Source organism: Misgurnus anguillicaudatus, chromosome 20 (genome assembly GCF_027580225.2).
Source record: "Misgurnus anguillicaudatus chromosome 20, ASM2758022v2, whole genome shotgun sequence".
Taxonomy (NCBI): Eukaryota; Metazoa; Chordata; class Actinopteri; order Cypriniformes; family Cobitidae; genus Misgurnus; species Misgurnus anguillicaudatus.
Window position 1 is genome coordinate 6,865,064 of NC_073356.2, and position 26,824 is coordinate 6,891,887.

A 26,824-nucleotide genomic window follows, 5' to 3' on the forward strand; every position below is an offset into this window, starting at 1 on the left:
TTTTCAGTATTTTATTGTTACCATAGTTACAATCATAGACTTCATATACCCACCACCTCAGTTTTAAACTAATGGCTCTTTGGAATGACATTAAGTGGGACCTAGGCTGCTATAGTATGTTTAATTGCATTTTTTTCACATGTGCAGTTTGTTTTACTTGTTCAAATGAAATAAAATTCATATAGTAATTTCTGAACATAGCATTGCATTTGTTTTTAAAAAAATTAGTTTTTGACTTGAAACAGTTGCATATTAAACTTAAATTTAGCTTATCCTTCCTATTTTGTTGTTTTTTGGGGGCGTGTTAAAGTGGGATTCTGTTAGGTGGTCCTCAGAAAAAAATTGGAAGATAAAGTGGTCCTTGGGCAGAAAAAGTTTGAGAATAGACTGAATTCACTACTTCGCCTGCGTATTCAGTCTTAATGATCAATGGTAAACGAACTTGGCTTGCTGTCCTTTATGGGAGCTCTGAACCTTCAGAGAGAGCGAACCTGAGTCTGGGGTCCCAGCCCCAAGTTCATCCCCCCACAACAGTACTGCACGGATAAAGAAAGAATTGTGAAGAAGGAGATGGAGGCATGAAGACTGCCTTAAAGGATTTAATGATGATTGACAGGCCTGAATGTTAAGGCTCCTACATTTAGAACTTCATTTAACATGCGCATGGTGTCACCGTTATCACAGATTCTCATTTACGAAGTTTACATGAAGACAAGTCACGGTAATTCAAAAACTTTTAAACTTATCCTCAAAAGGACTCTTTCCACTACACGTTCTCTCTTCTCTCAGGTTTGTGCTCTTGCAGTCTTTGTTGGATGGCCACTCATAGGGAGTATGCCAACAGTCTTTAAAATCATACTCATTTGTCTTATGAACAGCCATGTCTTTGTGTAAACTTTTGAAAGTGAATACATTTGTTTCCTTATAGGACATAAAAAGCAAAAGCATAAAAACACAAAAGCATTATAGAAGTGGTTGGGATGGTTTAGATGGTGCCCAATCTTTCTTGAGAAGATCAGATTTGCCAATGGCCATGTTTGTGCCACCCGCTTCCAATTTCATATCCTTAATTAAAACACCTAAGAAATCATGAAACACACGTTCAATTATTTTTGTAAATAAAAAATATTTATGAAATCAAAAAAATTAGGACAATATTAATGCATCCTGCAACAGGGTGTCACAGGGTTTGGGTGGATGCAGGTGTGTTTTGTGTTGTCACAGATAATCCACTTTTTTTTTCTGCAATGCTACGATCAAACAAAATCTTTGTGGTTAAAACAATGGATTTATTTGATGATGCTGTTTCTTATGTTCTAAAAAAACATCATGTAGTGCCAAGGAGAGAATATACCTACTTAAAATAGACAGAAATAAAAATAACTTTTTGTATGTAATTGTGTGTTATTATTTACGTGAGATTTTGTTAGTCTATGATTGTGACTTGATTTAAAAGACATTGAAAGTAATCAATGCAAAAAATTATTTTTAATTTACATAAATATAGCCCTAAATGTTTTGGTCCCCCCACTCCAATGTTCAAGGTGCGGTATTACTATTTCCTTATGTGACAACTAGCCCCGGCCTCCATCATATCTCCGTAAATGTCTTTGATTGTCAAACAACTCAATGTATTTTCATCAGGCTCGTTCACAGCAGAGAGGAATACACCATTAAATCTGTTCAGCTGGCTCAATGTCTGTGTTTTCATTCCATACTGTAGGAGTCACGCCACATTCCTGTTACAACTTCATTGCGGAGCATAAAAGTCTCCTCTCCAAAAACCGCAGGCCCATGTGTTGTAAATTAAACCTCTGTTTGTTCTCATTTACAACATTTCTCTCTCGTATCCCAACCTTCCTCTGCATGTAGCTCCAGTTCCCTTAGTTTTCTACATTTTGTGTGGTCAAAACAGCATTTAATCACGACGAAACATTCCACTACAGGGCATCGGAGGATTAGGTTGCCATTGACGACCAGCTGTCAATGGTCCACCTGACGTCACCGTTGGGGGATTTTCCACCCGAGAAAGGGGTTATGGCTTTTATACACGCGGATCGTTCCCTCCCACCTGTGCCAGGCGACAGCCACTGAACGCAGAGAAGCGGTCCGAAGGCGGGCCGTGATTGGAGGAGGCTGTCTGCGAGTCCCTCCCGCCTGTCGGATTAAATAGGCTGTGATACGCGCGCGCGATCTGGCTCGCGGCGTGGGCGGAATCCCCTCGGTCAATTTATCAGCGAGTCACACACGCGCTGTACACTGAATGTCGCGTCCCGCCCACCGCACTTGTTCACAGACAAGAGAACAGGGGACAAGTGACATAAAAGCGCTTGCCAATAGGCATAATTTCCAAAAGATTCCTAGTCCCTAGCCCTAAAAATCTCAATTGGCAAAGTTTTTTTGGCGCTGCGTTGTCTCTCGTGGGTAATATGATGTTGGGGTGGAGATTATCTCCTGACATCCATCTGTGAATAGCTTCTCTGGAGTGTTTTATCACGGGGACTAGCATCATGTGGGCAGCAGCGGCGCGTAAAAGCGCGTTCATGTCCAGCGCAGGTCGCACTTCACATTGTGAATGAAGGGATTTTACGCGCTCTGGTCACATCCCAGTCTGTCCGCGCAACAGGTTGCATTGCGTTTCACAATACAAGCGCCTACACTGTTACAACAAGATTCATCATGTCACATGGAGATTATTCGTGAATTTATTGCAAAGTAATTTGAAAAAAAGATCAAATGCACTTCTTCCAGATTTTCGTGCTATTAAATCTCGTTATGCCATAGGTATATTTCTGAGGACATTGTCACATGTAAATCTGTACGGATATTGTCTGGTAGAAGATGCGCGTCCCCTGGATAAACCTGTTCTGGAGGGAGTGACTTGATTCACGCGCCGTCCAATTATCTGGTAGCTGCATTTATCCGCCGCTACAGAGCCGTCTAGTCATCCGCAAACAGGCGTGAACCGACGTTAAAGCTAATAATGCTCGACTGAATATTTTATGTGGAGAAGGAAAAAAACGTGGGCACGAAATTTTGGTTTTGGAAGCGGCGTCTTTATTATTAAAAGACGCGGGCACCATTTACGCGACACTATTTTTAGGGCGCTCGCGTAGCGATAGTGGTTGCGCTCGTATGAGAAACCGGTTGCAAATCTGCAGGAAAAAAGCAAGGCAGAGCTCCAGACAAACGGAAAGTGTGGCCAGACTCCAGAGGAAGTCCATTGATTTCGCCCTCCTCGATGAGATAGATTTGCGAGCTCTACCCGGCGCGTCTGTCAGAGCGATCAACAGTTGGTGCGAGCGCGCGATTAAAGGGACTTTACATGTGAAAGACTGAGATTTGGCACAGAGGTCCAGTGATGGGTGTGTGATTTCAGCACCTCTGCCCTATGGACACCCGCTCGCTTGTGAATTGTGTAGTAATATGGAAGACAGACTGTTGCATGTCGTGATGCATCGGATGCATTTGCGCGTTTAGTGTTTTATAGCAGACTATAGATACAATGACCATCCTTTTCACGGCTCTCGGCGCTTTTGCTTTAATTCGCGTATTGCATTTGGCGTAAAAGACTACAGACAGATACATACAGCCCCGTCCATCCATCCTTTTCGGATTTAAGGGCGCTTTTTGTTTTTTTACCCGCTGTTGACCTTGCCTGAAGCAGCATGTTAATGATGGAGAGCACTGGATTAGACGCGCATCAGGTTGAACTGGAAGCCGACTATGAACCACACTGCCGTCCGAGGTCGTGCACCTGGCCGCTACCGTGCCCGGAGGAGGAGAGCCGAGCGTTGCCCGTAGCGTCCGTGAAAGTGGAGCCGCGCAACGTGCCGGCGTGTCGGAGCGGAGGGGCGCCGACGGAGTTCAAGCATCCAGCCGGCGCCCCTGCCCCTATCGCGGCCGCCCCTGCCTGCATGTCCGGCGCGGCGCTGGATGTGGCCGGGCAGCTGCGTAAATCCAAGTCGTCGAGACGGAACGCGTGGGGTAACCAGTCGTACGCGGATCTGATCACGCGTGCCATTGAGAGCACCCCAGAAAAAAGGCTGACCTTATCACAGATATATGACTGGATGGTGCGATTCGTGCCATATTTCAAGGATAAAGGAGACAGTAACAGCTCTGCCGGCTGGAAGGTACGTTTTTATAACAGACGATCAAATGTTATCATTGTATGCTGTGCGCCTTTGCATATACAGTACGTATATCAAGCATGATAAAAATGACGGCACATTGTTGCTCATGCGACATACGTATATACACAGGTACCGGCGATTGTAGTCATCTCTCTCTCCCCCCCTCTCTCTCTCTCTCTCTGTGTGTCACTGGCACATTTTGGTGAAGGGAAGCCTCTGGGTTCACCACAATGTTTTTTTCATTGTTTTCAAAGTGTAATATAGAATGGGGCGGTGGAGTTCAATGGGTTCATCGCTTTAGTGGTTCTATAGCCATACAATATCGTACATCTATAATATTGTCTGTTCGTGACGCAACAAGGCATTTATGACGCATTGACGTTGACCGTAACGCTGCCAACGAGTTGCATTTGAATGTGCGCGCCGTGCATGTGAAATGCGATGAAAGAGGACGGCAGGTCACCTGGGGGACACGCGTGGGTCCGGTCAGCTCTCCCGCGTGTCGGCCACGCACGGACGCAGGCACGCACGCCTGTCTGTCTGCTTTGAGATCTCCAGCACACATCATCCCTCAAACATCCCCCTCCCACCGCCCGCTTTCCCTTCAGTCTCCTCTCCAGTCCTGACTTTCAGCCAGAAGCCTATGGGAAATAAAACAGGCTGTATAAAATTGTAATTAAACCATTACATAATCGAAAAGTGTTATTTAGTGAAGCCAATGCGACCGCACAATTACACCACATTGGCTGGCAAACGAAGAAAACACGTTGGATATTACAGTTGTTCATTTTTATGTCATATGTTTCAAAGATTTTAATTACATCAGATTTGATATTTCTTACACATGCTCACTCTCTGTTTCTTCTGTCTCTCTCTCTCTTCTTCCCTTAGCACCAACATCTAAGTTAGAAAATCATAGTCAGACACTAAATTTAAATCGAATATTTATTTCCATGGTTTGTGGCTTTCTGGCAAACATCACCAGGATCAAATCAGAAAACAGGCACAGTGTGTCAGTCATACTAAAACTTCTGATCTGTGCTGGATTAAAGCCTTTTTGTTCATAGTGAAAACAGATAATGTTCAAAGTTACCAAAATCAATTTGGAAACTTATTGCACTTGGTTGCTTATTAACAATTTTTTTTTAAAATATGTGTTATAATTGTATAATCATATATTTTATAGGCATTGTTTTTAAATGTAATTTTAACATTATACATATACAAAACAATACATTTTAAAGACATTTAAAAAAAGTACACTTGTTTGTTTTTAATTTAAGAGGATGTCCGGGTATTAGTTTGGTTTCAGCTTGTCTCCACAGTCTATTTTTAAAACTATTTTGTGCAATAGTTGATCTACGCAGGCCTTTTATTGCATCATCAAAACAACAGGAGAATTTAAATTTTCCAGTAGGGATATTTACCACTCGCTAAATGCTTGTTGTCTTGTTGGGATAGAGAACAAAGAGATTGGCTAAACTAATCTTAAGCCTGCAGTTTTAAACCGAAATTAAATCGGGTTTAATTCCTCTTGACTTGTTTGTGCCACCCAGGGATGCGCAGCTGTATGTCAGTCATATGTTCCCATAAGGCTTTGCAACAGTGCGAGAGATTCGATTGGTTGGCAGGAGGCAAAAATGGAGAAAAACAACTTGATTCAATCAAAATACGGTTGTGGAAAACAGACCCACATGCTCACACATGTTGGCCCTGGAACAGTTGGCATTGAATTTTAATACGCATTTAATTCTGACACATGCGTGCCTACACTCACACAAACAATACTCACGTACACCCAGATATGAATAAACACATACTGTACACATGTTTCCTTACAAATGGATAGGACGTCCTTAATTTGCTCTTATACAAATTAGATGATTGATCATAGAAACATCAGATACAGGAATTGCCATTAAAGCTCTCTTTAATGTTGTATAATCCCATCGGAGAGTAGCTTGTCTTAATTGTGGCAGTCGGTTTTGTGTCTCTTGGCTGGCCTGCTCGGACACTCAGCCCTGCCGTCTTTGGCAGCAATTAGCTGCTATTAATAGGTTTGGGGTTTCAGTGAGGGGTTGGATTATGACTGTTGTACAGTGGGCAGGAGGGCCCAAAAGAACGCTAAACACGCACAGCTCATTCAAATGACCAATGTTTGTGGTTCATGGAGTGATGCCATCCTGGAGTGTTTGACTTTTATGTTCCCATTCTTTTTAAATGCGTCTGCGTATCTGAGGCATAACGTGAGGTTTTCAGAAAAGCCCAGAGATGTGAGGCATCTCGCGTAACAGTGTATCAAAAGTGTGTCACATCCTGTTACCAGTGTTGACTGCTGTTAGATTTTCTTAATCCTTCCAAGGTATTTATTGTGTTTCTATATAGCACTATACATGTGTGGTGTTATACATTATTCCAGACATTCATATATCATCTAGAGGAAACATTTAATTTGTGTTTCTAGTGTACAGCTATATAATGAATGTGAACCAAACAGCACAGATCATTTGGTTTTAGAAGAATCCGACTTTATTTGAAACTTTGATTTTTGATTTCTTCTTGGCAAATCTCAGCAGAGTTTAGACATTGTTGAGATCTCATCAAATCCTCTGTTTGTTCTTTGTTTATTCGCTTTCCTTTCTAGAAGAATCCGTTGAGATAATAAACAAAAATATCAAATCCTGGTACACGAGTAAAAACTGTGTAAGGAATAAAAAGAGACAGGATTAGTAATTTTCTAATAGGGGACTGAGCACCTCTGCCATCCCGGTTGGCATTGATGCAGGCCAGGTCTCAGTGCCAGACTATTTGGCCAGAGATGTGGTTCAGTTGGCTGCCCTGCTCTGGAGAAACACTGTCATTGTTACGACCACAAAGACCGTGTGTAAGAAATGACTGCAACAGTAAGCCAGCCTGGCATCTAGAGGATGACTTGGGCAGAGACTTGCTTCTTATATAGTTAAGAAGTTGAATGGTACACAGGAGTCAGGGTGCAGGGGTTTATATCAGTCCACCAGCAAATAATGTAAGGTACCAGACTGCTACAATGAACAGCTAGCTGTTGGTTGTGACAATATTTTTGTTGATGTTATTGTTTGAATGAGATATACCCGTTAATTTGAAATATATAATTATAACATGTATCATAACCCGTACATTTCATGACCACTAATGTGTTTGGTCTTTTTAAGCCGGTCACGCTGTCTCTTCCTTTTGGTGTGTGGGCAATTCCTAGCCAAAATATGCTAAGTTGATCTGACTTTTTGAAATGTCTGGCTCTGTAGAGGCACACTCACATAATGCACCCTTAGGGGTCGTGCACACCAAGGCGTTTACGCCGGCGGATGTTTTTGGTTGTTTCCAATAGAAGTGCCACGATTTTAAAAAACACCAGCAGCTGGCGGGTTTTATCCGTGCTGAGCGCCGGTTTATCAGCACTGAGAGTTGAAAAATGTTAAACTTTGGTGAAACGCTCAGCTCTTCAATGTCACTTCTCACTCGGCTGTCCAATCACAGTAGAAGAGGGATGGGACAAATATCACAACAACCAACCGGCGCATTATCTATGACTGTTAAAGCACAAGTATCAGAGCAACCAAAGTGCTCAGCTGAAAAAAAGCTGGGAAATGCCTACAGTTGGCATTTGCCTGGCATTTCCAGCCATGTTAAAACGCTTGGTGTACACGCCCCTTTAGACACAGTGCCCGAGTGCGATTGGGCACTCCCCCACAGGCTTGGATTCAAGTACGTTTTTGTCATTAGGATTGTATTGTAGAAAAAAAAGTAAAGCTCAATGTCAACACGGGAGCCCATCGTAATGTTAAGTTTGTGGCTGTTTATTTTGAATCATTTGGGACACGATGACACTCTCTCAAACGCCTTTTCATATTGCTTAAGTGGGTCGCACACTGGCCGCGCAGCTCGGCGTCACGTCGAGTCGCGTCAAGGACAACTCGGAGGTATCGTAAACCAGAAGAGCAGATTAAATAGCGCGAGCTTCGTCAGATAGCGTCTACTTCAAAATGCAAAATATACGTTAGCAGCCAATGCTAATCGTTAATGATTTGGGACCAATATGATGTTATTTAATGTTAAACTATGTGAGGGGCACTGTGTGGGGCGACAGGGATTTGAGCAACTTCCTGAGTCGTAGCTGGGCGGCGCGGACAGGCGCCACCTGGCGGCACCAGTGTGCATATACTCATAGAAAACAATGTGTTCGATTTTTTTTAGAACGGCACTGCGCAGGGCTGAGCTGCGCGTCCAGTGTGCGATCCCCTTTAGTCAATCTATCATTTGTGCTGCTCATATATTCTTAACCGTATTGCTTGCATCAGAAGGTTTTTACGAAAGCAGATGATATTTAATGACTGTCAGACAACTGACGTCTCGCCTTCGAATCCGCCCTCCATCGCGATTTGCACTTGCCCTGTGCATTCTGCACCCAAACCCAGGTAAACCGCAGCCGAGCACACCTCTGCAAGTGGACCAGGGCACAATTAACTAAACCGCTAGTCAGGCGAACCAGGTTTTCAGGGTCAAACGCACTTGGGCGTGGTTCGGTTTGGGTACTGTTACTACGCCCTAAGACTAATTTGAGACGGTCAAAGATCCTGTTGTCCGGAAGAGGGAATTGAATGCACCTGGCAACCTCATGTGTTGCCAGATGTATTGCGGTTGAATATGACTAATCCAAACTGCACATGACCCAAGATGTGCTTATGTGTATCGGATGGGCTAGCCATGGAAAGTTAAAGGATGTTATTGTCAGAATCACCGTGAATACGACAGACGTGGCTAGGTAAGGACTCTGTTTGTTGTAAAATGGTGGCTGCTCAATGGTACAATTCTCAGTGCTGCATTTAACGTCCATCCAAATCCTTCACAGCTTTATACAAGACCACAAGTGAAGATTGTCCTGAGAAACCAGTTTAGTTCAATCAAAATTGCACTTTTTACAGATCAAAAGAACCATTTGTCCTAATAAACTTTACATACATTGAAAAAAAATTTTTTGTAGGGCTGCATAACGATTAATCACAACTAATTATTTGCAGAATAAAACTTTTTGTTTACATCATAAATGTGTGTGTACTTCGTATAATAATTATGTATATATAAACACATAAACAAATATTTACATGTGTATATACATTTTTATATTTATATATCATTTATATTACAAATAAATATAAATACTTAATATATTTTTTTCTTAAAATTATACATGTATGTGTGTGTATTTATATATACATAATTATTATACACAGTACACACACGTATATGATGTAAACAAAAACGTTTATTCTGCAAACGATTAGTTACGATTAATAATTTTGCATCTCTACTTTTGATTCTTTCTTTTTAGGTAAAATTGGAAAAAAATATTAGTAACCTGCACATAGGGCTGTCACAACGATTAAATAATCATCTCATCATGATTGTTTGACCTAATCGCGATGATTTCAGATCACCGCAATGATTGTACATCTCTCTAAAAAACACAAGGGGGAGCTGCAGCACCTGTAAAACAAGACTGTATCAGATTACTTTTGAATATGTGTTATGTGTATTAATATTTACTGCCAGGTAAACCTTTCAAAATATTTAAATTTAAATAATCACAACAATGTGTGAAAAAAATATTTTATAAACAAACAAAAAAATTATGAAAATAAAATGTCAGAGCAATAAAACAGACAGTTAATTGTCATAATCGGCAAAGCCCTAAAACAGGGAATTAATTGTCATAACCGTCACAATTTATTAGACAATTAACCATCAGCGAAATTTCATAACCATGACAGCCCTACCTGCACATATACAATTTTTTGTGCAATCATGAGGTCTTTTTTGTCCCTCCCCCTAATAACACATTTGCTGGGGTAACCAACTAATAGGTGATTGGCTATTTCAAAAAAGATGGGGGGGGCTCTTCGATATGTCCCACTCACACTTGATATTTCAACAGGAAATATGTTAACATATGTGTTCATCATAGAATTTCATGGGGTCTTTAAAGATCGAAAATATATACAGCCTGACACTGCTTGGTCATTATTATATGCATGTTGAGAAATTGTTTGTTTGCATGTGTGAGATATACAGTCTGACGGGATTTCACATCCGGGTTTGGGGGGGGGGGGGGTTTGCAGCTCTTGTTAATAATTCAGATGAGGCTTGTTATCACGACTGCATGGATTCAGCTCTGTTTCCATCCTAATTAAAACCATGAAGCTCCGCACACACACGCACACACTCGAGTGTCACGTGACCATTCGTACATTTTCTATTACTACATCTGCACATTGCAGAAAAAGCTTACATTCTTATGGATCATATATTATTGTCAAACAGATGTGATTTTTGACCTGACATTGCCGTCAGCAGCGGTTAGGCATCTGCGTCAATGTAAGTTAGATAAAACTGTCGAAACAATAGACCACTCATGACCTCTGACACCCACTGCAGTCTATTCGACACTTCCAAGCACCCGCACGCATTAAAGACAATTGACTCTGAAGCCTGGCATGTGCCGCTATTATCAGGTGCTTACATATTTAATCAGATCTTCGTAAGATTCCCCCCCATCGGACCACTGGGCAAACTGAGATTGATGAGATGTAATGGGCGAGAGGAGAGCAGGCATGATTAATGCATGCTCGGAGGAAAGACCGCCAGTGCGGCCCGTCGGCGTGATCAAGGTTTGAAAAGAGGATTTTGGCAATTTGGAGCGTATACGACTGAATGCTTTCTCGCAGAGCTAGACTTCTAACCACTTGCATAAAATCTTGTTCACTTTGCAACTTACTCTGGTGAAGAACTGCTTACAGGAAGAGACTGTAAAGGGTCCAAACACGTTTTTTGGCTGTTACATTAAGGCATATACAGTTAAAAATCTAAAATAAGTGAATGCACAATACTGGACTTGGGGGTAATTAACATTTAATTTGATTAAAAAATTAAAACTAAGTTGCAACGTCTGGTCACTTGAAGCAGCAATATACTTCAAAATAACAAACTTCTGAAGGGAAGAAACAAAGAAGTTCTGAATGGCTTCTGGGGCGGGATTTAGATTGGGTTTGTAAATTGTTGCAGCGCATGTTGAAATCGCGTTTGTTTACGTTTTCAGATGATGGAACATATGACACAATCAATGTCAAATTGAAGGCCGATAGTGATCGTACAGATGCAGAAACAACTCAATGTGACACTCAAAAGTATTCATAGTTGTTGTATATTGTGGATATTGTTGAAAAAATTATTCCTGTGTGACCTGCATGAAATGAAAGGAACAGGATTATATTCCCACTTTAGACCAGCAGAGTTCAACAACATAGTCATGTGTTACTCACCCATTATGTAATGACCACAGACCAATGGTAGATGAAAGGTGTTTTTTTACCCTGACAGAACATTTGCAGTAAGGTCGCTCTTCTTTGCTGTATCAGCACTAGGAAAGCAAAGTTTTGGTCAAAAAAAGCGTTACATCAGTTCATTCTTCTACTTCGTCTGAAGGATTTGGAGGCCTTTACTGGCCCACGATAAAAGAACAAGCCCACAGTCAGGTGATTTTTTTTTGCACATATAAGATTAAGGTCTGAACTTACTATAACCATTTTTTTAGAGGATTTAAAAAATATTTACTATAAAATTTTTTAGATTATCATTATCAAAAATTATCATTACCACAACATGATATTACATTAAAGGGGCCATGGCACAAGACTTTTTTAAGATGTCAAATAAATCTTTGGGGTCCCCAGAGCACATATGTGAAGTTTCAGCTCAAAATACCATATGAATAATTTATTATAGCATGTTTAAATTGCCACTTTGTAGGTGTGTGCAAAAATGTGCCGTTTTGGGTGTGTCCTTTAAAATGCAAATGAGCGGATTGAATTCAAACACTGATCACAATGATGGTGGTTTGTTGCAATTAAAACTCAATTGTGCTTTTCTCTGCACTAAATGGCAGTGCTGTGATTGGATAATGCAGATTAAGGGGTGGTATTATTATAAAAAGAGCTCCTTAAAGGGGACATATTATGAGATTTTTTTTAAGATATAAACTAAGTCTAAAATAGGTCTGAGCAAAAGTGTGCCGTTTTGGGTGTGTCATTTAAAATGCAAATGAGCGGATGAAGTTCAACCACTGATCACAATGATGGTGGTTTGTTGCAATTGAAACTCAATTGTGCTGTGAAATATTTTATCTCTCTCTTTCTCTCCATACTAAATGGTTGTGCTGTGGTTGGATAGTGCAGATAAAGTGGGCGGTATTACCTTATTCTGACATCACAATAAGGGCCAAATTACAATGACCTATTTTTTCACATGCTTGCAGAAAATGGTTTACCAAAACTAAGTTATTGGGTTGATCTTTTTCACATTTTCTAGGTTGATAGAAGCACCGGGGACCCAATCATAGCACTTAAACATTAAAAAAGTCAGATTTTCATGCCATGGCCTCTTTAAATATATGCATTTACAAACACATGTTTCGGTAATGAGAACTAAAAAGCTGTGTAGGTACTATGACAAACAAAATTTCAACTCTTATCTGGGGAGAAAAAATAAGAACTGCTTACCTGGTAGCCATCTTGAGTGTCACAGTCAATTATGTCCCTTCCAACAAATTTTTTGAAAATGTTAGTTCATTGAGGGCTTAAACAATGATTGAAAATTGTTGCGGAAAATGAGAATTTTTTTTCTTGGACACATTTATATTCCTTATTATTGTCTCTACATTTACCAATAATTACCAAATATCACATGTTTATTTACTGTTAATGTTTATAGTATAACATGCACTGAAGCTTTTTATTTTTGGATTTTTAAATTATAAATATTTCCATGTCAAAGAACCCAAATCCAGTCATGGACACGTTGCGGTAATGAAAATGTTCCCCTTAAATGTGGAAAAATCAACTAAATTGGTTTGTATGATGTCATTTAAAATAGTACGTGAAGAGATGTTTGTAACTGTATGCTTCTTATTTTGATACTCTTACTTTGCATTTACTTCATTTATCAAAATGTTTCATGACACCTCATAAGTCTAATTTTGCGAGAATCACCCAGTCAAGTCTTAGGTGCCTTTTTCCTATGTAAGGATTTTAATTGTCCTCTCAGCTTAAATTAAAGGTCTTATTGCTTAGGACAGCACACTGTTTAAAAAAATGGTCAAAATATGTACGCCAGCTGTCACTGGGGCAGTACCCTTTTAAAAGGTCCTAATATGTACCGCACAGATATGCACACATTTGGTATCAATATGTACCTTTGCGGTACTAATATGAACTCTGTAGGTACAAAGATGTAGTTTTTAAAAGGGGCCGCCCAGTGACAGCTGGAGTACACATTTTGACCATTTTTCTGATCGTGCATATAACACATCTTGCCTAACAATTTAACCACTTCAGACCCTGACTCCACTGGAATGGACATCACAGGTTTTGTGGTTCAAACCAATAAAAATGCTGATCAACCAATCAAAATAAGGCACACTGAACTGATTAAACACCTGAAAATCAGGTGGTATGGTATGGGCTATTTAAGGTTAGGGATTATTAACCCTAAAAATGAGCAATCGTAATAATGATGCTTGTAAGCAAACGCCATAGATTTCCGACAAGACAAGATCGTTTTTTTTAGGAGTTTAAGATCGCATTACTAGGCTTGTTGGTGCTGTTAAGCTTAGAGATCAAGATATTTTCTGGCTGGTATTTCCTGCTATGGACAGAAAATATATGTTTTCCCCCCGTATTCTTTATAATATTTCTGTTATACTTTTTGCATAACTAAATGGTGGATAAGCTAGCGTTATTGTGACGTGTGTGTAGACCTTTTTTTCTGAGGCAGACAGTGTGTGGATTTTGTTTGTCACTGTGATGAAAATGGGTCAGGCTACAGCGTTTAATATGCTGCCCATGTCACTGCTAACTCTCAGACACGACACATAGCCTGGAATGAACTCTGTGTCCCACGTCTTCCCGTATCTCGCTTGCAGCTCGCCTCTTTTTCATCTGTGTCTCTCTGGTTTTCATGATTTTGCTTTCCTTCTTTACCAGACCTTTAATGACTCATTATCGTCTCTTTATTATTTATTTACCACCAGTGTCCTAGTAAAAAAAATCCTGAAAAAGATGTACAGCATTTCTATTGGGTTTTGGGATATCAGGTCCCCTCTATAAGAAACATCAATTGATGCTCAAAACCCGACTTGCAGTGCATTACAAGTGCATTATATGTTTACAGGAGCACATTTATCTTATATGCGCTAAGTTTGATTGAGATCTTTCTTTAAAACGGTCCATTTCTACCGCTACGACACTCACACATCACAGACTCTTTTAATTGGTTTAATTTTTCTCCATACTGATTTATAGCCGAATTTCGAATTCTTTGATAAGTCACTATTGTCTTTGATGGCTTGCCATTTAACTCCACCATTGTGGTAACAGTAACATTAATCTGTGCATTAAATTATGCCAATGAAAGGAGGATGGTTAAGAAAACCCAGAGGGAATGAAACATGGACAAAAAATTTTGGGAAAGGGGGGTAGGAACCAGAAAGACATGTGGTTGAAACGATCCTTTATACAATGTGAATAGATTTAGCTTTATGTCACAACCAATGGTCTGATTTTGGTGCCACCTCCCTTGAGTGAAGACATTTCAGTGTGCATACCATAGCATTATATTTCATACCTCGTCATTATATGATTTGGCAAAAGGAAGTCTCAATGTTGAAATAAAACATAAAACACAGCTCTTCCTGCAAAACAATCCTGAAACTATTTTTGAGCAGCAGCAGCAATAATGTTATAAATGCATATAAATAAGTTTACAACTTGAATGTAATGTAACGCAATTAAATAACTGTCTGTATATATACTCGGCACAGTATACTGCATACTGAAGCAATAGTAGGGGTAAAGTAGTGTCATTCTGAACAGCAGTCTTTGGCTTCAGGCTTCTCAGTATTTGTCTGGAGAAGAATGCAGCCCGGCCGGCTCACTGTTCACAGTCACGCAAACACACAGCCGCCCCTCTTTTATTTCCATCCAGTTCCCAAACTCATCTCTCTTTCCATTTGTGTCTGTTAACCGTTTAACATTTCTTCTTTTTGTAACATTTCCTTGACTTCCACTAGATATGGTCAAAGTAACATACTAACACTACCCTTACGAAATTAACCATGGTTTTATTGTGGTTAAAGTGTAATACCATGTTTTTTGGTAAATTGATTACTATCAGCAAAACCATGCTTTTACTACACCAACCATGGTGTAAATATGGTATTTGAAAACCATGTTTGTCATAACCATGGTTATTTGGTGGTTACAGTAACCATAGTTTTCTGGTTGTAACTGTAGTAAGACCATGGTTAATTTTCGTAAGGGTACTTCTACACTGCGAAAAATGACTTTCTTACTTAGAATATTTGTCTTGTTTTCAGTAAAAATATAAAAAATTCTTAAATTAAGATGCTTTTTATTGATGAGTAAAACGACCCAAGAAAATAAGTCTAGTTTTTGGACAAAAAAAAATATTGAACATTTTCTTTAAACACTAAATTCAAGAAAAATTCAAGAAAATTAAAATTAGCTTACCCCATTGGCAGATTTTTTTTCTTGTTTTATGCACAAAATCACTTAAATTTGATATTTTTGGTCTAAAACTAGACTTATTTTCTTGGGTCGTTTTGCTCATCAAGAAAAAGCATCTTAACTTAAGAATTTTTTTATATTTTTACTGAAAACAAGAAAAAGTCATTTTTTGCAGTGTATGCATGCATATTATTCTGCATAATATAGAATATATCCGGATAAACCGTTATGTCTACCAAAATGTTTTTATGGAAGAGATCCTGCAATGCAAAGCTTGACTTGACCTTTTATTTCCAGTGTGAACAAGGACTGTTCATATACAGTAGCACATTTAATAGGCAAGGCAAAGCCAGATTAATAAATAGAAGATAAAAAATGAAATAAAAATGTATAACTAAAAATGTATGTTGAATGAATGCATGGACAGTTTTCACCCTGGAATGTCGCTGTTAGTGCACAGTGTTGACATCTGGAAGTTTCACTGCAAAAACGGACTTTCTTACTTAGTATTTTTGTCTTGTTTTAAGTACGAATATAAAACAAATTCTTCAATCAAGATGCATTTTCAATGCACAAAATAACCTAAAAAAGTAGTTTTTATAAAAAAAACCAAACAAACAATTTAAGTGAAATTTATGCATAAAACAAGCAAAAAACTTTTTTCTGAATCACTTAATTAAGAAGAAAATTCTTACCCAATTGGCAGATTTTTTTGGTTGTTTTAAGCACAAATTAAATTATATATATATATATTGTTGTTTTTTGTTTAAAAACTAGAATTATTTGCTTAGGTAATTTTGCTCATCAAGAAAATACATCTTGACTTAAGAATTTTTAGAAATTTGTATTAAGAAAAGACAAAAAAAAATAAATGAGAAAGTCATTTTTTGCAGTGTTGGATTCAAAATGTAAAAGTTATTGAGCGCCACTCACTGAATTATACATGCAGGTAATGAGGTCATGTGACTAATGTTTGAAATGTGTATTGTGCTTAACATGTACTGTTTTACTATTTTTTAGGCTGTATTCAAGGAGAATACACTAAAGACAAACTCTCTCTCTAACCTTTCGGTAACCTAACTCTTGTTGGTTTAGTTCTTTAAGTGCCTGTATACTCTCTTATTCACCATTCACCTCTCTGTTCTCTCTCTCTCTCATCCTGTCTCCATTAATGATGTGCTCAGCGTGCCGAGCTGAATCTGAGCGATGCCCGCCGACAGCGCCAACTCGGGCGGAAAGAAACACACACATGCGCACATACACGCATATATGAAGTGCGACACATCGCGGTCCCTCGCTTATACATCACAGATGAATAAACGCAGACTGACACATTATCTCTCCATCGTATGTGCATTAGCAGACCTCAGCCTTTCAGAGTTCATATACTCTATTTTAACCATGGTAACGTTACCCACAATGTACTCATGTTATTGTAAAAAAAGCCCCATATTGTGTATAGAAAGCATTGTGAGTGTGCACATGGGCTCAGGTGTGCAGTTGCACATAGCAGTGTCAGTACAGCACATGGCAGAAGTCAGAAACGAGATCAGGTCGTATGTCTTACGCTCAGAGTCTGATCACTGACAGAAATACAGTCCACACCGCTCCGTATTTTTCTGCTGGATCACCAAAGCAGTGGAAAGGATCAATAGTTTGTTACAGCATCATTATAGGAATCCCACAGACAATAATGTGTTTCACTAATATACATCTTATTATGAATATCTGATACACATACCTGCTTAAATAGCACTTTAATGATTATTACTTAATACTGTTTTTTTTTAAAGTAAGATGCCACTTACAAATTACAATGCGTTTAATTTACACATTTTTATCGGTGTACGTGTTTCCTGAGGATCAAACTCAACACCTTTTTGCTGCTAACACAATGCTTTAAAGGAATATTACACTTTTATAAAAAATCCCGAAAAGTGACTTCCTATGTCATCCAAGATGTGTGACGCGCCAATGCGACCTTACGTATTATGCAATAACGTCGAAAGGTCACACGTTACACATTTGCAGACCATTTTAAACAATAAACTGACAACGACATTAATTAGTATCATTCCACATACAACAAGGTCAGAACGTTCCTCTTTCTCCAGGTCTTGTAGGACCTTTCGACGGGATAACATAATACGTAAAGTTTTGCTGCTGGGTCATTCGGCTAGTGCAAGACGAGTAGTTGTGGTTTAAAATAGGGGTGTAACAATACATCGATTTGGATCAATGCATCGATAAAATTTCTAGCGATACAATGCATCGATGTCACACATAATATATCGACATGAGGGACCTACACTCACCTAAAGGATTATTAGGAACACATGTTCAATTTCTCATTAATGCAATGGTGTAACGGTGTGGGTGATGCTTTCTTGGCACACTTTAGGCTCCTTAGTGCCAATTGGGTATCGTTTAAATGCCACGGCCTACCTGAGCATTGTTTCTGCCCATGTGCATCCCTTTATGACCACCATGTACTCATCCTCTGATGGCTACTTCGAGCAGGATAATGCATCATGTCACAAAGCTTGAATCATTTCAAATTGGTTTCTTGAACATGACAATGAGTTCACTGTACTAAAATGGCCCCCACAGTCACCAGATCTCAACCCAATAGAGCATCTTTGGGAAGTGGTGGAACGGGAGCTTTGTGTCCTGGATGTGCATCCCACAAATCTCCATCAACTGCAAGATGCTATTCTATCAATATGGGCCAACATTTCTAAAGAATGATTTCAGCACCTTGTTGAATCAATGCAACGTAGAATTAAGGAAGTTCTGAAGGCGAAAGGGGGTCAAACACAGTATTAGTATGGTGTTCCTAATAATCCTTTAGGTGAGTGTATATTTTGACACTCTCCGTGTCCTAATTCCTTGCATTTCCATTTATTTTTCATGTGCTAGTGTTAACAAGTGAATACAATGCAGCAACAAAGCGGTTGTAGCAGCAAAAAAACAGCGAAAGATGCAGAAGACGTTGTGACTGCTATCGGACGCAACATGCGGGTTTGGAAATATTTTATAGTTGGAAAATGGATTGGACAAACAGATTGGCAGAAAACCTTTCCCAACACCAGCTGAAACACTGAAAGACTTTGACTGTGGCCATCATACGCTTATTTATTGTGACAATTTCCCCCTCATTATTTATTTTTCTTTATTTAAAAAAGTTTATTTTTTCTTAGTTTGTTGTTGTAAAGGTTTCAATTGGGTGCTCGATTGATGTGCGTGCTTTAGCCTGCTAAATGTTCCAATTGGGACAGAGATTGTGCCTTTTCTTTAAGAGTTTAATTATATATGAAGAGTTACGTTGCAAAACGAGATAAATCCGTTTTTAAAATTTTGTCAAAACATGTTTATTATTATGTTATCATGTTATTATTTTGTTTTATGGTGCTACTTAGCTGTATTTTTTAATTTATGAAGGTTTTAATCAAAACAAACCAACTGCAGTTGAATTGATATTAATTTGAATGCACAACAAATAAGCGAGATTTCTGAAAAATAAAAAAAATGGAGTTATCTCATTTTGCAACGAAACTCTTCATATTTTGGTTGCATTCGTGAGTTATAAAAATGTAACTGCTTAACTAGGCACGTAATATTAAAGTATTGATAAATTATCTCTTTCCCCACCATTGACGAGTTATCTCGTCAATTAACTCTTTCGCCGCCATTGACGAGATAACTCGTAAATTAAGAGAAAACGCTTCCCTGCCAATGACAAGAATTTTTGGTTTCCACAATACCGCTATTATCCACCAGGTGGCACTTCCGCAAATTTTACAACCCGGAAGTAACACCTCATGTGAAAGAGAAAGAACTCCGTGAATGTTTTAAAGATCGCTCTGCATCTGATCTCTATCAAAAGTCCTTCACAAAAATGGAATTATCTCAGCTTTTTGCTCAAAATTGGTTGTTTTTGAAGAAACCTACCCATATTTGAGAGGTGATAAAAGGAGAACTAATGAAGGTAGAATAAAACAGTTTTGTTTGAAAGCAGAAGGTCTTGTGACTTTTGTGAAAATCATGAAAAATGCTGCCGCTGGCTGGCAACTTTTTTTTAAAAACGCTGGTGGGGAAAGAGTTAAGAGAAAACATTTGCATGAAAAAAATAACGTGTTCCTGATGAGGTTTTATGGTAATCTGTAATACCGCGATTATACACTAGATGGCCATTTGCCCTTTTTTTCTTTTTTTTCTTTTTTATAAATTTTACACTCCATGTATGTTTTGATAATCATTCTGAATCTGATCTCTAACAAAATTCCTTCACAAAAATGCTATTTTAGCTTTTTGCTTAAAAAATTATTTTTTAAGAAAAATACCTATATTTAAAAAATATAGATAAATGCTGTCGGGCAACTTTTTAAAAAAAGGCTGGAGAAGCCTTTAAGTTAACCATACAAATCATTTAAGTTAACCATACAAATCATAATTGGATGAAAGAAAAGTTCAATGTATTGTCAAATATCGCATAGCTGGCGAATATAATCAATACTGTATCATATAGCAATGAACTGTCCGATTTACACCCCTAGTTTTAATGTACATAAAAGTATGAAAATGACAATCGTTTTGCTAGATAATACACTTATTTCTGAAGCTGCATTGAAACTGTAAACTGTTACTAAAGTCCACTAAATGGAGAAAAATCCTGGAATGTTTTCCTTAAGAAAAATTAATTTCTTCTTGACTGAACAAAGAAAGACATAAACATCTTGGATGACATGAGGATGTTTTTATGAAAGTGTAGTAATCCTTTAACAATTGAGCTTCAGGAAAACAGAATATGTCAGTGTGTGTATATATATATATATATATATATATGCATGCTAGATCACGATAGTAGTTTTCTTTCATAAAATAAGTGATTATATAGTCAGTAGATGTGAGTCTGTTCAGTTGTTCGTGTATACTGAAGTGATATGTGAGTGTGTTTAAAGGCTGTTGAATATTCTGATTTTATGTGTTTGCATGTGTATAGACTTCAGCCTTTAATGAAGTTCTCCGTTAAGTCTCCCAAAGACTTCAGATTCCTCATAACCCCCCCACCACGCAGCCCCAAGCACACACACAAACACATACACATACACACAAATGACCCCTCCCCCCAACCACAACACACACACACAACACACACACAAACACTTAAAACACACATTCCAAGCATCCTCATTAGCAATTCATGAGCAGAGTCTCATTAGACAGTAAGTTTTAGCGCGGGCCTCTGAAGTCGATGGCTGGAGCTGTTATTAATATTTCATACGTCTTCCCATTGAGGAGCTAAAAAAAAAGAGAAGTTGCTTCGCTTCTGCTACAAAGTCGCTCTCCTCTTTTAGCCATCTTCCTCTATTTTCTCTTCTTTTTCCCCTTCGTTACACGCTTTTATGGACTGCCTCTGTCTTTGCCGCTCGGTTTCTCCGCCCCTCTCTCCTGCACGCGGACCCTAACTCAACCTGACTTAATTGGGCTGTCTTTGTTCGAAGAAATGTGGAGCTACCTTACGTTTTCCCATACATTCAGACCACTGAACGAGAGGAAACATCACAAATGAGATCTCTTCAGTATCTCAATTGTTTCTCTTAGACAGCACCGAGATTAAATGGGTTAGTCTTGTGAGCTTTCCCAAAGAAAGACACCCTGGTAATAGCATCAGCTGTGCAGATTTAAAAAAGAGATCCAGGATGGTTTGCTAAGATTTGATCAGTAATTTTATAGCTCTGTGTATGCTATGGCTATGCTCGGCATCCACACTTACCCTCATAAAAAATGTGTCAATTCTACAGAGCCTGTTTTAGTTTGAAAACTCTGGGGTTGGGCTGCAGTGTAGATGGACCTTAACTGAGTTTTTTGTAAACAAAGGCCTGGCGACCCACCTTTGCTCTCTGATTGGGTCCTCTGGATCATTGTGTATCCTTCCCTGATTCGTCAAGCCCCTATCATGACCATTACGTTACCAAATGATTATAATGACCAGCTGCAATGACTGTGTAAACAATAACATGGAGACAGAACTGCAGGCTGTGCTGACTTTCAGCAGTTCGAACGCTCTCTTTAAGCATATTGTCTGTTTATTCATGACACAAACACCCAAAATGAGATATTGGCTGTTTATCAATACTTAAAAAGCACATATTAATGCCGGATTCTGCAAAACCGTATACCAATAATTAAACTTAACAACTACTTGACTAACTCTTAACTCATTCCCCGCCATTGACGAGATATCTCGTCAATTAAGATAAAACATTTGCATAAAAATAGTGTTCCTGATTAGTTTTTATGGTAATCTGTAATACCACGATTATCCACTAGATCCACTCTTACCCAATTTATAAAAAACTGAAGCAATAATTTTACACTCCGTGTATGTTTTGATAATCGTTCTGAATCTGATCTCTAACAAAATTCTTTCACAAAAATGCAATTATTTCAGCTTTTCGCTACAAATGTTGTATTTTTGAAGAAAAATATCCATATTTAAGAGTTTATAAGCAGAGGAAAAAATTAAGATAGGAATTTTTTAAAGTTTTGTTTGTTTGTTTGTTTATTGTATGTTTGAATGCGGAGGGTCTGTTCTTTCATTTGATATTTGTATGTTTATATATTTTTAGAAGAAAATTTTCCTGGAAGACATTTTGTGAAAAAAAAATTGTTGGCAAGGAATGAGTTAATAAGCAGTAATTGTGAGTATATTAAGGCAAAAGTAGTTAAAGGTGACATTTCGCAAGACTTTTTAAGATTTAAAATTAATCTTTGGTGTCTCCAGAGTACGTTTGTGAAGTTTTAGCTCAAAATACCATATAGATAATTATTATAATATGGTAAAATTGCCACTTTTTAGGTGTGAGCAAAAATGTGGGGTGTGTCCTTTTAAGTGCAAATAATCTGATCTCTGCACTAAATGGCAGTGCCATGGTTGGATAATGCAGATTAAGGGGCGGTATTATCCCCTTCTGACATCACAAAAGGAGCCAAATTTCAATGACCTATTTTTTCACATGCTTACCGAGAATGGTTTACCAAAACTAAGTTACTGGGTTGATCTTTTTCACATTTTCTATGTTGATTAAAGCACTGGGGACCCAATTATAGCACTTAAACATGGAAAAAGTCAGATTTTCGTGATATTGTCCCTTTAATAGTTAGTTAATAGTGAGAATTGGACCTTAAAAAGTGCGACCAGAATCATTTATGTACGTTTCAGGCCTATCTTTAAGGATTTAGAAAGTAAATAGTAATAAGTAATTAAATACGTTTTGAAGAAAGTAATTTAAACAGTAATCTAGTTACATGATTAAAGATGTTATTAGTAACTAGTAATTAATTACTTTTTTAAAGTAACTTGCCCAACACTGATTGCGATAAAATGCAATGCATCTCCTGGGCAACATGCGCATGCATGCGCAACCTATGCATACAAAGTATGTGCAGTTACAAGGTTAAAAGCCATTGTGCAGTTAAAGTCTACATTTTATAACACTGTGGCTGCCTTCACATGCAAGAAGCAAGTTAATATTAAAGCAATAAACTCTTTTACACTTGTACGTGCATGCCCAGTGTGCATAAATGTCATGTTTCATCTGTTTTCGGTCATGTATAGTGTGAACGGAGATCTTTTCTGAAACTAAACACCGGCTTAAAACGAAAATGTACTAATGTAAACATAGCATGAGTAACACAACTTCTACAACCTGCATGCATCCTTGCCTTTTGTTATAGAGTATATGCTGAATCACATGCACAGTCTCAAACCCTGAGGGATTATCAAACTAGCCTGAGACAGAAGGGAAAACTCTACAAAATAATAAAATATTTGTCATTTACATGTTGTTTAAATAAAATGTATATGTAAATGTAAGAACACTTGGCTGACAACAATGATGAATAATGTTGCTTTTAGCCTGTACAGTGGTGTAGATATCCACTTGCAAAGACTACGGTAACTGGACCATTTTAACCAGCCAACTTTCAGTACTTATTTGTGTCTATTTCTCCAAAAAAAAAGAAAGAAACTAGTGTTGTGGACAAAACCAAGACTGAGTGGCTAAGACAAAGACAAAGATAGGGCCAGACCGAGATACTGAGAGTTCTTAGTATGAACTTAGAAACATCAACAAGATGTTTTTCGTAAAATTGCTTAGGAGAAAATATAATCAAATGTTACAATTGTGTCGGAGCCAATGGTGTAGTGCTTTCGCACTTTCTGCGAACCGAGTTCGATTCCCGGCTCGTGGTCATTTGCTAATCCCATACCCCTCTCTCCTCCTTGTACTTTCCTGTTCTCTACTGATTCACTTTTAATAAAGGCAAAAATGCCCAAAAAATATTACTTTAAATTATACAGTTGTACTTAAGATGTATAGTTAAGTAATCTGAGTAAAGTTTGTGTAAATTTCAGTGTTTAAGTTCATATTCAGGCTGCACGATTAATCGTAAAAAGATCACAATCTTGATTCAATTACCAACACAATCTCATTCCTAACGATTCGTCTGTCTATTGAACCTTTGACAGAAATCTTACCGGAACATTAAAATATGCGTGAGTGCTATCGCGGAGTCAAAGGAGTCATCATGTAAAGGGGGATTTTGAATACAGATTTGGCAAACTTGAGCTTGGTTTGTATCAATTCAGATCCCTTCGAAAACTCACTAAGCTTGTGAAATGTCAGTTTTTTTTCTGAGGACAAATATTTGAGATGTATGAGTCTTTTGTTGGCATTTGTATCACTTATTTTCGGCACAATTTTAGTGTTTATATATGACCCGGTAACAAAAGAAATTATATAAGAAGTTATTAATTGCATTTAAAGATGAAAGCTTTACATCTAATCATATTAATGATGTTAACATATAATTCAGACAATGCACACAGTTGTGGTCTTGACTGGCTTTGAATATCGTCTTAGTCTAAGACAAGACCAAGACCTTTAAAAACTGGTCAGCGAATGGTCCCGAGTCCTAAAACACTGCAAGATTAAAATGTGTACATTTAAATGTTAAAATACAGGCTTATATGGAAAATCACCTGAAGTTCAAAAGCGGATTTATCTTAAAAAATGTTCTGTTTGCTTCACCATCCCAAACATTATTCATTATTTGTACATTTCCATGATGAAGCTAATGGCGTTGAAGTCTCCTGAGCTATAAAAGGCAAAAGCTAATGGAGAGAAGTGATACACAGACAGACAGCAGAGTGACGTCCATGTAGAACGAGAGAGAGAGAGAGAGAGAGAGAGAGAGAGAGAGAGAGAGAGAGAGAGAGAGAGAGAGAGAGAGAGAGAGCGCTAATATGCGAGAACCCCAGGTGAACCATACAACCCCAGTAAAGAGGTTGGAAAAACGATGAGAATTGGGAATGCCAGATGCGCTGTGCTCCTGAAATAAACGTATGCATGAATAAGTCAATAATGGCTGTATCTTCAAATGTGTGCATAGACAAACGACAGCATAACTGTGTGTGTGTGTCCGTGTGGAAGGCCAGACTCCCGTTCTCTGGAAGAGCGAGACAGACGCCACATTCCCTCTGAATGAGAAACAGACACAGATGGGGATGAGAGGCAGAGAGATGTCTTTAACATCCAGTGTAGTGAGAGACAGGCTGATTCGAAGGCCGTCTGCAGTCTGTGTCCGTAGCCGAGTAAAGTATTCCTATATTCCATAGATTCCTCATTCTGAAAGCAACTTTATTCCCACTTTACAGTATCCGCGGGGGAATAAGCGCCAGCGCTCTGTCTCTCATTTAAAACAGCACTGTCAAGGGAGCCCTAATCAAACCAACAAAACTCACAAAGGCAAAGAGCAAGGCAGTATGGAACCAATTCTCATCTGACGGCAGCCAAAAACCCAATTTACATCTGAGACAGTAGATTCGCTCGCGTTCTCTCCTCATTTGACCCTGAGCTTGATCAATATCATCTTTTTTTCCCCGTAGCGTATTTCTACTTTTTTCCACCGTTTCTCCACCACTGCCTGTTCCAGGATGTTGTTGTCACAGTATCACCATTGAATTTCACAGGCGTGTTGATTCGTTGCGATTTCTCGCATCTCGCCTGAATTTGTTGTTTAATGAATCTTTTGCGCACTGCAGCATAATTAATTTGTATTCTGTCAAGTGTTTTATCAGACACACCTGTTATGACACATCGCTCATATCAGGTGTAGATTCGCTTAAGTTAGCTCTGTGCTGTAGCACTTAATGAGGAAACGAGCGGTGTAAAAGTATCTAAAAGTGGCAGTGCTAGTTTTTATGCCAATTTAACTACATTTTTACTAGTGTGACACAAAGTAGCGTTTTCAAATTAATGTTGCTTTTCAAGTAACATTCTCCGTCTGCAACAAATAGCAGTACAATCACTTTTTTCTATTGTCATATTGTATTGTAGATGTAGTGTAGTGTAAATGACTGGATGGATGTTTATATTTTATGAATTGCTAAACTCCTCCCCATTCTTATTTATTCCAGTTTATTTGATTCCCCACTCCGGGGTGTCAGCAAGCCAAATGTGTAACCCTGTCTGTGAAATTTAGGCTAAAGTCTCATAATCTAATAATGATATTCGGAGCATCAAAGTTTGGTTTTGCTCATCGATTTAATCTTTGACATGACCTAATAGGTGTTTCACACGGTACGCGACAAGCAGCGAAATCGGCTTATCTTTAATGCTGCGTTAAGACGTCAAGCGCGAGTGATTTCAATGTGAAGTCAATGTAAAGACGCGTTGACGCACATCTGGAGGTCTCGAGGCACAAATGAGGCGTTAGCATGGCGCGGTAGACGAGATTCGTGTTTTTCCCCCCCAAGTTCAAATTTTTCAACTCGCGCGTTTCCCACGGCAACGCTCAATTCGCGCCATTTGCGCAAACTAGATCCGCGAATGCCGCGAATTGAGCGTTGCGGTGTTAACCAATCAGGAGCATGCTCTAGTACTGACATGATTACAGGAAGCGAGCGAAGTAGCAGAAGCCCCTCCCATGACGCGAATTTCCGTGTGAATGGCTCGATGACTAGAATTTCACGTGCGGCTTTCACGTGCGAATGAAGCGAATAAACTC

The 26,824-nt window shown here is 38.6% G+C and overlaps 1 protein-coding gene across 1 annotated transcript in view; it reads left to right on the top strand.

Moving 5' to 3' along the window:
* The first annotated feature begins 2,770 nt into the window (after nt 1-2,770).
* foxo6b (forkhead box O6 b) overlaps nt 2,771-26,824 on the top strand; it is a 41,923-nt gene continuing 17,869 nt past the window's right edge. The window contains exon 1 of the mRNA XM_055220339.2: nt 2,771-4,136. Within this exon, the coding sequence (XP_055076314.2) occupies nt 3,669-4,136 (468 nt within the window). The 5' untranslated portion in view covers nt 2,771-3,668. The remainder of the gene's footprint in view (nt 4,137-26,824) is intronic.